Below are 10,471 nucleotides of genomic sequence, written 5' to 3'. Positions count from 1 at the left end.
ATATTTAAAATAAAATTATTCCAATGATGTTTCGGAATTATTTAAAAACAAATGAATAAATTGTATATTGTCATCCTGGATAAAAAATACTGTAAGTCTGTAATAATAAGACACTTAAGGAGACTTGGTTCCTCCCTCCCCGCCCGTGGATCCTTCCAGAAGTCGCCTGCGAAGCGGTGCGGCTTTCAGCTCAGCAACACTCCACAGTTACATTGCAAAACTCGTCTTTTGTATCCGTGCTGCACCTAATAAGTGACCAAATCTTCCAGCCAACATGTCCTCGCTGGGCACGTTAGCTTTCGATGAATATGGAAGGCCTTTCATCATCATTAAAGACCAGGATAAGAAGACTCGGCTATCGGGCATTGACGCATTGAAGGTACAATGAGTTAGCTTGCTGTGGCATGCTGGCTAGCAAGATGCTAATTTGTTTTAGTTAATCTGCAAGCCACATTAGGTCATCATTATCAATGTTAATATATAGGACTAAGAGTCATAGGTTTTACGCATTTATCTATCAAAGCTGGTGTCGTTTTATCAACATGTAATGATTATCTAAATTATTTGCCAGTCATTGCATGCTAGCATGAGGCCCATGTGCTTTTTGTACAGCGCTCACCGGGTGGGTGTTGCTATATAAGGGCTGTGCCCCAGATGGCCATTGTTGATGTAAATCATTTTGATATGAATCCTTTCATACTTTTAATAATCTGACACTTCGAAGTATTGATGTACAATTATTCCCAATACCACATTTTGAAGCAAACACGTATTTTGCATCCATATATGTTGTCTGTCATTAATAAATGGTGATTGATCTTTCATTATTGTTAAAGAGATCATAGTGTTTTCTTTAGGTTTGACACTATTCGTTTATAGATGTAATACATTCGATCGCTTGTTATGTAAATCAAGACAATAAAAGCTATAATTATGTCTAATAATTTATCGGAAGTGATGACTGCAACAACGGTTGACTGGAAAATGTCATGTAACCAAGAATACTATCCATCAACACTGACCCAGAACACCCTCCGTGTACAAAAATCAACGCCAGCTGCACGAAAATATATCATTTTCAAATACCTCCATTTTGGTATATTCTGGGTCACTTTAGGAAAAGTGATTACATTTCAGGCTTAAAGAATGTAAATCAGACTGTTTTTACTGCTTTCAAATGTCAAAATGGGTCAAATGTTATCCAAATAGTATGTAATGGTATAATATTTCTCACAGATGGTATTTTCAGCCTGTCTTATGCCTGAAAGAGTAAATTGTGAGCTGACATGGTCATGTTTGTGTTTTGCAGTCTCACATTATGGCAGCTAAGGCAGTTGCCTCAACACTTAAAACTTCTTTGGGACCTAATGGTGAGTACAAACCAATGCAATGCAGTCACACCTGACTTCATAAAAGATTTTGGATGAGAGCTTATAGATGATGACATTTAAAGATGTAAATATAATCATCCATTTTAAATAATTAGTCTTGATATGGTGTATCCACACAAAATAAGTTCTTGTCAAAACCCTAAAAATGTTATCCACACCTTCTCCCTCATTAAAAGTTCCTGAATCGGTGAATATGAAAATATTTTAAAGAATTTCTAAAGCTTAGCTGTTGGACACAAGATGTCTCCTACATCACTGAGAAGTCCGCTCTGTGTATGTGCACTCGAGACGTCAAGTTTCCAGCTCACACAGCTTTAATAATTAGCTTCCAAATCAGTTGTGATGCCACAAACCATGCTCCTTGGTACGTGCCTTAAACTTGGATTTTCAGTGAGCACTGAAAAACTTGGCCCCTTCAGCAAATGAAGGTAAAAACTGCTTTATAGTGTCAAACTCTGTACATACATCATTCTGTACAACAAAGCTCAAATATCCAACTTAAGTAGGAATAAAAACACCGTTTTGAGTGGAGGGGGACTTTAATTATCATGAAACATATTTGATCAGTAATTTGTAAATTTGGTATCATTCCCACATGCAATAATGACTGTAGTGTTTACCTAACAACCAAGATTGTAACTCACTTTTCATGGACCATTTTTTCAATTTTTGCATCCAGGTCTTGATAAGATGATGGTTGACAGGGATGGAGAAGTGACTGTTACCAACGATGGAGCCACTATTCTCAGCATGATGGATGTGGACCACCAGATCGCCAAACTTATGGTGGAGCTGTCCAAGTCCCAGGATGATGAGATTGGTGATGGAACTACTGGAGTTGTTGGTACGGAAAAAGAAAGATGAAGGGTCTGGGGTGATGTTTATTTCATATTGGTTGTAAACCTGGATTTTTACCTCTCGCTGAGGTATGCTTGTGGTCATAATGTAAATATCTCCAGCATACAAATATAGCTTAAAAATATATATAGTTCTTATAGTTCTGCAAGATTTAACCATTGATTATTAGAACGTCATGCTACCCTGGATGGGTGTTACTAAAAATTAGATAACTGTGCTTTGCAATCTTCATCTCTAAAAGCAGTTAGATTTTTGACATCATAGGCGGTGTGCATTTTATCATGCAGTGATATATGACACTTAATTCATGAGGTTCTATTAACACCATATCATAGTGTCAATGCATTGATGATATTTGCTTCAGAAATGCACTGAAACTAAGTACCAACAAGCCATTTTAAAATAAACTGTGCATGAGGAATATGCAAAATCAAAGAATCACTGCAATTACTGCAAATCTGATGAAGGCAGCCTGTGGTATTCCAGCCATATTTCAGTTATTGTTGGTCATGATCTTATTGTATTTTCCTCTTCCTCCTCAGTGCTGGCTGGGGCTCTGCTTGAGCAGGCTGAGCAGCTGCTGGACCGCGGAATCCACCCCATCAGGATTTCTGACGGTTATGACCAGGCCGCACGCATTGCTATCGAGCAGTTGGACAAAATTGCAGAAACCTTCCCCTTCGATCCCAACAACAGAGAACCACTCGTTCAGACTGCCATGACAACACTGGGATCTAAAGTGTGAGTCTTCTAGACACAATAAGGTTTTTAGTTTAGTTTTTTACCATAATATAACTATCAGAACTGGTACTTCAGGGGGCTAAACAACAGAAAAATATGAAGACATAGATGGTAATATTTTTATTTTATTTTGTAACTAGTTACACTAAAGGACTGCTAAGATGTTAACAAAATTGTACTGTTGTCTTTCAGCATCAACCGGTGCCACAGACAGATGGCAGAGATTGCAGTGAATGCCATCCTCACTGTGGCCGACATGGAAAGGAAGGATGTGGACTTTGAGCTCATCAAGATGGAGGGCAAGGTCGGAGGCAAGCTGGAAGACACACAGCTCATCAAGGGAGTCATAGTTGACAAGGAGTTCAGCCACCCTCAGATGCCCAAGGTAAAAAGGGATATCACATTCAGATGAAGTCATCAGCTCTATCTTAAATGCTACCTCCAACTGTGTGGAATCAAATAGTTGACATAAAAATCAAATGTGTGTCTGACATCTATCTATGTAACGAGCACAATAAATTAAAGTATTCTAGCCATTTGTTGGAAATCATCAAAGGGTTTATTTTGAATGTTATTACTGCAGCATGTATTTCAAAGCGGTTAAAGGATAGAAAAGGTAGATATGTATATAGTGTATAAGCTACAACTCATAAGGACATGGTTATTTGCTTTTTAGTGCTGCAGAAGGACACATTTTTTATTGCATTCACGTATGACTGCTGTACAATAATAATAATAATACAAAAAGTACAATAATGGGGCTAACACCAACTATTCTTTGTTACCACTCAGGTTCTGAAAGATGTTAAAATTGCCATCCTCACCTGCCCATTTGAGCCCCCTAAGCCCAAGACCAAGCATAAGTTGGACGTTACCTCCGTGGAGGACTACAAAGCCCTCCAGAAATACGAAAAGGAGAAGTTTGAGGAGATGATTAAACAGGTTGGTACCACAGAGTTTGTTAGCTGCTGAGGATTCAGGCAACGAGTACATTTCAAATCATAAATATAACAACCACTAGAACTGAATTCTTAGCATCCACATTGATACAATCTTAAAAGGTAAACTCATCTTTCTTTAGGTCAAAAGCAACGGTGCTAACTTGGCCATCTGCCAGTGGGGTTTTGATGATGAAGCCAACCACCTGCTGCTTCAGAATGAGCTGCCTGCTGTGCGCTGGGTCGGCGGGCCTGAGATTGAGGTGAGACACATTCTGTCATGTCACAGAACTCAATGTAAAGTTACTGTTTATATAATATATATGTTTTCACCTTGTTTGTATCAAGCTTACATTCCCATCTGATGGCCATGTGGTGCTGATGAGCAGAAAGTTAATGATACAAAATATCTTTGTTGTTTGTGTCTGAGTATTCAATGTCAACCATTTTTCCTGTGCAGTTGATCGCCATCGCCACAGGAGGCCGCATTGTGCCACGGTTCTGTGAGTTGACACCAGAGAAGCTTGGCACAGCTGGTGTGGTGAAGGAGATCTCCTTCGGCACCACTAAGGATCACATGTTGGTTATCCAGGAGTGCAAAAACACCAGGGCAGTAACCATTTTCATCCGTGGAGGCAACAAAATGGTAAGCACAAACCAAAAACTAAACTATCCGCCAATGTATCCACTGATGCTGATCTATTCATGTTGAGTTACCATTTATTCTGTCTCATTAGATCATTGAAGAGGCCAAACGTGCTCTCCATGACGCTCTCTGTGTAATTCGCAATCTGGTGAGAGACAACCGTGTTGTGTACGGAGGTGGAGCTTCAGAGATTGCATGTGCTCTCGCTGTCAACCAGGCTGCAGATAAGGTGAGATAATAAAACAAGACTTTCTGAATATTTGCATTTAGTATTAAAATAAACATAATGAATCCTCACATTGCTGCTTAAATCCGCCCTAACTTCTGCCCTTCTTATTTATAGTGCCCATCATTGGAGCAGTATGCCATGAGGTCATTTGCTGATGCTTTAGAGGTGATCCCAATGGCATTGGCTGAGAACAGTGGGCTGAACCCCATCCAGACTATGACAGAGGTCAGAGCCAAACAGGTCAGAGAGAACAATGCCTTCCTTGGCATTGACTGTCTGCACAACAACACCAACGGTAAGAAACCACGCGCACAGAGCATAGTACTAGCTCATGCCTCCAACTACACAACTAATCAGCACACCAAAGCAAAAAGACATGGCATATTGAATGACTTTTTTTTTGTTGCTCCTATACAGACATGAAGCAGCAACATGTGATCGAGACCCTGATTGGCAAGAAGCAGCAGATCTTGCTGGCTACTCAAGTTGTCAAAATGATTCTTAAGATCGACGACATCCGAAGCCCGGGAGAGATTGAGGACTGAAGGCCCCATGAACACCAGTAGGCTCGGCTGTGCTCTGGAACAGTTAAAAGATGTCTGAGCTGTTCTAGAGATGTTAGGCACTTCCCCGAGCACCACGTCCAAACCGCACTGCGTCTTGCTATTTATCGTTTGATACAAAATGTTCAAGCTGTTGTAGTATCAAAGTCACCATTAAAATGTTGGTCCGCTGAAATTTCCAGACTCTGTAGTCCTGATTTCATGTTCCCAGTGTCAAACCTGATATTTGATTTTTTTATTAGTGTATTCCATGTTTGATTACATTTCATATCTTACAGAACGTGAGAATTTCAACAAAACATTTGCAAGCATGACGGATAAAGAAGTGTAATCATACTATGTTCTATAAAAGTTATCTAATGCTTGCAGGCTTACACGTACAAGACAACATACTGCATCAAGTTTGAGAAAGTGCTTTGGGTCCATAGCATAAATTCATATTTAACTGGTTTTGAAATCACAGTTTCTTAATATCCAAAGATCCAGACTTATAAAATAAGTCCTATGAAAAAATTTCAAAGATTTGAGCAACAACAACCAGATGGTTGAAGGCACCAGTTGCTTTTCCAGTCTTACATATCCCGGACTGTTGTGTTGGCTCGTCTGACCTCCTCAGTTACATATACTTGTTCAGCCAATTCAGCATGTCTGTTCTGGCCTCCTGAATGCTTGGTCTTTCAGCAGGGTTGATGTCCTCTCTCTTGCGATGGACAAACCCATGAGTCTGACCGGGAAAGATCTTGACCTGGTAATCCACCGTGCATTTTTCCTTCAGCTTTGCTTCAAGGACACTCACCTAAAGACCAGAAGGATGTCATTGGTGGTTATATGGCAGCGATTAGGGCATTTATTTTTTGATGGTGTATATAAACGTAGTAGAAGCTTATGGAAGTTGCTGCTAGGATCCCATTTGATGTTGAAGTACCAGGTTGTACTTTCACTATCAAACTCAAAGTTGTCCTATATCTGTTCAGTATGTATGTGTGAAAGCAACGCTCAAGCATACTCACCTGGTCCAGAGGGATAACATGATCTTTCTCCCCAAAGATGAACAGAGTAGGACTCTTCAACTCATACCTGTCCTCCCTCTCGCGGACAATCCCTGCACAATATCACATAAGCACATCATAAACCCACCCATCAGAAACAATACTGCATACTGAATAGAGGGCGTGCATTTAGACTGTGTAGCACAGATGAAAATAAAAATGAACTGTTACACTTCATCTACCATGCAGAAATGACACACCATAGACTGACACTCCAGCTTTGACCTCTGGGTACTGCAGGGCCAGGTAATGTGTGGCGACCCCTCCCCAGCAGAAGCCAACTGCTCCGACGTGTTTGGCCCCGCACTGCTCCTTCAGGAACCTCAGCACTGCATCCAATTCTCTGAGAAGCAAATGTTAGAGTCAATAGTGAAAAAAATGTGAAATGGATGTCATCACAGAAATCCACATCATATAAAGAATTGCTCTATTTAAATGATCTAAAATGTGAAATAAAACAATGAAAACTAACAACAACTATGTTAAATTAGCTAAAAATTACACTTGTATTTACTTATTGATGTTGGTTGGCTTTTTGTTTTCAAGCCACTCCTCAAATTTGGACCAGTCATGTGATGGACTCCATGGCTCCTTTCCGACATAGAAGTCTGGACAAACAGCACTGCTCAGAGCAAAGGAAGGCAGAGAAAATTACTATTATGTAAAAAGTAAACATATATTACAGAACACACAGAGGAGGAATATTGTATTTTACACACATGTATCCATTGGCAGCCAGCATATCAGCCATGTATCTGGTGTTGGGAAGCTGCCACCCATATATGTCTTGTATGACAATGATGGCCTTATCAGATGCATTGGATGGCTTTACTAGATAAGCTTTAGTGTGCTCTATTTGGACTTCCTGGCCGAGCCCTCCATACTCCATCCGATCCCCAATATCACAGGGGCATGGCTTAGCCTCATTGGCCATCTGCTCACAGACACATAGACACAAAGTCAAGAGGGAAGTGAGAACCCTACATTAAAATAGACATTTATCTGAACTGTGCAGAGCTCTGGGAGTTTAAATGGTTATGAAAGCATTGCAACACAATGACAAAGCACTTTTCACAAATAGCTCTAACATTAACAAATGAATGACTTTGTATTTTCCTTTAATCAGAAATTGGAGTGAAGTTTAAAGGCAACACAATGCATACCTTATTGTTTTCTGATGAGACAGGAAATTGTATCTAATCAAGTCTTTTGTAGCTGTAAAAAGTCGCAAAGCAAAGTCCAAACAGTTTGTGTTTGAATAATGTCAAGTTGATAATGCAACATGGAATTCCTGCCATGATCTTCAAAATAAGAGCTGTAAGAACAAACCTGTATCAGACATAGATGTCAGCACAAACCATTTTTTGCCATATAAAGATACAGTGGAGTAATGGCATCCCGAGCAGAGAATGAAGTCAAGCTTCTTTGTGTGTTGTTATCCGAGATTCTCTCTTTGTTCACTGTCATCCATTAGTTATAACCTTAAATGTCCATTAAAATAATTCAGTCCTTATTAATGGGTAAATTCATGTAATTTAAGGTTTAAATAAAAGGGAAGTAGTCAAGGGAAGTAGTTTCGTAGTCAGTGACTCATCTCTCTTGCTGCTGATTTAAAACTTGTAACATTTCACACACCAGCATGAATTTGTAACTTAAACATGAAATTTAAGTGGTCTGACAAGTTCCTTTACACGACCATACAAAACATTCAAAGTCACATGACCTCTTAACTTCATGAGAAACAATTTGGCCATGTAGCCTGTATTTATGTTTCCTTTCTACTAAGCCGGATGTAATTCAGTGATCTGTGTAAATGTGTTCGTTTGGTTTTCACAATGAACATAACGTGACGTTTTCGTACTGTGTTCTTCCGGTATCACGCTGGGTAGTTTTACCAAATTGGCACAGTTTGAGAGACAAACAGTGGCGGACAAACAGTGCCAGAGGCCAAGTGACCGATTGTTGCACAGAGGTCTGGTTTAGTCGGTGTGTCCAAAAGGCACCGCTGGGATTCGAACCCAGGATCTCCTGTTTACTAGACAGGCGCTTTAACCAACTAAGCCACGGCGCCGGTGTCTTCTCGTTTTTTGCCCCTTTTCCAGAATCCTTCACAATTTTCACCTAACGTCCCCATTGTGCTTGATTTTGCTCATTTTTCATTCAGCCCGCCCCCCTGGCCCCTTTTAGCAAGTTATCATAATTATCTAATCACATACGCAATAAATAGGCCTATTATAAGTGCTTGAGCCACTCTAACAAACTGACAGCTGTTTTGTGGGCAGAGAGTCACTGTTATAACAGAAGGACATGTAGAGGTTTTAGGCTATTCAGATAAGTTATTTAACCTTTTCAATATGAGGGCAAAAACCGCTGTTCAAAGAACTAACTGATGGAAAGCGGTAACTTAGTGCTTGAGTGGCAAACTAATATCCAACCAGGATTTTGACTCTAACATACAGTAGCTACCTCCGCCAATTAATGCGTTTTTGTATGCTTTGATTGAAAGTGTCTGGCTCTGTAACAGAGAGCGAAACTCAGGGTTTATTAAAGAAAAACCTGTTCTCTTTCTGGAACTGAACCCCCAAAGTTTCTCTCATCTCAAGGTTTTCATTAAATCCGCTGGAATACCACCCTGATTTCAACATGGAAAATGATTCCATAAATAAAAAATAAAAAAGCCGTTGCTAGGTGCTTCAGGTTGCTAGGCAAAAGGTTGCTATTTGGAGGCGGGGCTTTGAGTTTCGTCATATTCACCAAATTCCGATTTTTACGTCATAATCAGATCAAAGAATCATGTAGACAGACATTTATAACTGACAAGTACAGAGTACAATCAACAGGTCGCAGAACTCACAGAGCGCTTAATGCATCTGAGACAACATATCATTAATGATAAACATAGATAGAAAAGGAAGCTCACACATGGAGAATATGGAGATCACATTTGACACTTTCTGTCCACTGATCCAAACCTTTTTTGGAGAAATAACCGAGGGACAGTGGATTTTGCTGTCATCCGGTTCTCCTGATAATGCCACTAAAATCTTGTTGGGTGTGCTGCTGTTGGATCTCAAACAAGCAGCAACAAACACCCTTTTGAAGAACACAACTGTGGTCATTTTTGAGGAGCAACTAAAGTCCAAACTGGGTGACATGCTGGCTCAAAGCTTGGTTAAGGTGATGGGAGTGAAGGACCTAAATAAGTGTGTGAGCTTCCACCGCCTGACAAGCCTGCTAGCTAAAGAGGTCATCGACAGCAGCAACTTTCCCCTTTTTACCGCTAGGATTGGCGAGCCTGCAATTGATCAGCGCCTCATCCACATCCACAGACTGAATGACATGATTCGTCATGCAATTGAAATAATGGAGACATGCACCAGCAAGACGTGGTGCAGACCCCGAGCACACCGGGAGAGAGTGAGCCAGACCACCCTCCCATGCTCAACCCCGCTTGTGCTGCAGGATCTGGAAGAAATTGATGACAGCTGTCAGTCACTGGTCAAAACTGAGGAGACACCAGAGGACCAGGTCACTTCAGCGAAAGAGGCTGAGTGCTTCACATCAGCTACAGCACTGGCCTCAAAATGTGAGGAGGTACGATTCCAAACTTCACAGGGAGATGCAAGACAGGCCGAGAGGAACAAGACGTTGATTACAATCCTCCTGGAGAACATTATCTTTCGGGTAGTCAACAAGGCCAAGGTGAACTGGAGACATTCAGAAGTCATCATCCACAACCTCTTCAAGTCGATATGGGCTGATATCGAAGAAGCAAAATTCCCAATAACCCCAGCAACTCTTAAAGAGCTCGATGAGGCCGTGTTCAAAGACTTAGTGAAGAAGTGGGGCTCTGCAGAGACTGTTCTGATTTTGATGACTTTAGAGGAACCAGTCACCGTAAAATTAATGGCCTCCTGTATCAGCGCCCGACTCATGGCACCAGTGAAAGAAAGAAAGAGTGCCATCAGCAGGGTCTTCTCTTTAGTGGAGAAATGCCTCCCCAAGCCTTTCAAAAGGTCGTGCAAGGTTGGGGTTCTTTAGGGGGCTCCTTCATCT

General features: G+C 40.8%; 2 protein-coding genes and 1 non-coding gene across 4 annotated transcripts; 1 reads left to right on the top strand and 2 right to left on the bottom strand.

Moving 5' to 3' along the window:
* Positions 1–157: 157 nt before the first annotated feature.
* cct5 (chaperonin containing TCP1, subunit 5 (epsilon)) lies at positions 158–5,545 on the top strand. Its single transcript, XM_062441249.1, has 11 exons — positions 158–379; positions 1,310–1,370; positions 2,071–2,235; positions 2,792–2,990; positions 3,183–3,375; positions 3,783–3,932; positions 4,072–4,191; positions 4,389–4,574; positions 4,666–4,803; positions 4,918–5,098; positions 5,221–5,545. The coding sequence occupies exons 1-11, from the start codon at positions 275–277 to the stop codon at positions 5,346–5,348; spliced, it is 1,626 nt and encodes a 541-aa protein (XP_062297233.1). The 5' UTR covers positions 158–274; the 3' UTR covers positions 5,349–5,545.
* A 44-nt stretch (positions 5,546–5,589) lies between these two features.
* Positions 5,590–7,672, bottom strand: cmbl (carboxymethylenebutenolidase homolog (Pseudomonas)). 2 transcript variants are annotated; one of them, XM_062441251.1, is made up of 6 exons: positions 7,579–7,672; positions 7,135–7,349; positions 6,930–7,037; positions 6,616–6,758; positions 6,377–6,468; positions 5,590–6,162 (listed from the first exon to the last, which is right to left on the bottom strand). In XM_062441251.1, the coding sequence occupies exons 2-6, from the start codon at positions 7,347–7,349 to the stop codon at positions 5,983–5,985; spliced, it is 738 nt and encodes a 245-aa protein (XP_062297235.1). In that variant the 5' UTR covers positions 7,579–7,672; the 3' UTR covers positions 5,590–5,982. The 2 variants fall into 2 exon arrangements, with proteins under 2 accessions (XP_062297235.1, XP_062297234.1); XM_062441250.1 differs by having other exon boundaries at positions 7,135–7,352; positions 7,579–7,666.
* Positions 7,673–8,412: 740 nt separating this feature from the next.
* Positions 8,413–8,486, bottom strand: trnat-agu (transfer RNA threonine (anticodon AGU)). The gene has a single exon. It is a non-coding gene; the product is annotated as a tRNA-Thr (tRNA).
* Positions 8,487–10,471: the final 1,985 nt, after the last annotated feature.

This window comes from Scomber scombrus, chromosome 20 (genome assembly GCF_963691925.1).
Source record: "Scomber scombrus chromosome 20, fScoSco1.1, whole genome shotgun sequence".
NCBI classification, from domain to species: Eukaryota; Metazoa; Chordata; class Actinopteri; order Scombriformes; family Scombridae; genus Scomber; species Scomber scombrus.
This window is presented reverse-complemented; position numbering and strand designations above follow the sequence as displayed.

What these genes read in the sequence shown, in the direction of transcription:
- cct5 (XM_062441249.1), top strand. Translation starts at nt 275, where the DNA reads ATGTCCTCGCTGGGCACGTTAGCTTTCGATGAATATGGAAGGCCTTTC. An exon ending in GCCACCCTCAGATGCCCAAG is followed by an intron (nt 3,376 to 3,782) that starts GTAAAAAGGGAT and finishes GTTACCACTCAG; the next exon opens with GTTCTGAAAGATGTTAAAAT. An exon ending in TTGAGGAGATGATTAAACAG is followed by an intron (nt 3,933 to 4,071) that starts GTTGGTACCACA and finishes ATCTTTCTTTAG; the next exon opens with GTCAAAAGCAACGGTGCTAA.
- cmbl (XM_062441251.1), bottom strand. Translation starts at nt 7,349, where the DNA reads ATGGCCAATGAGGCTAAGCCATGCCCCTGTGATATTGGGGATCGGATG. An exon ending in CTGGCTGCCAATGGATACAT is followed by an intron (nt 7,038 to 7,134) that starts GTGTGTAAAATA and finishes TGCTCTGAGCAG; the next exon opens with TGCTGTTTGTCCAGACTTCT. An exon ending in ATGTTATCCCTCTGGACCAG is followed by an intron (nt 6,163 to 6,376) that starts GTGAGTATGCTT and finishes TCTGGTCTTTAG; the next exon opens with GTGAGTGTCCTTGAAGCAAA.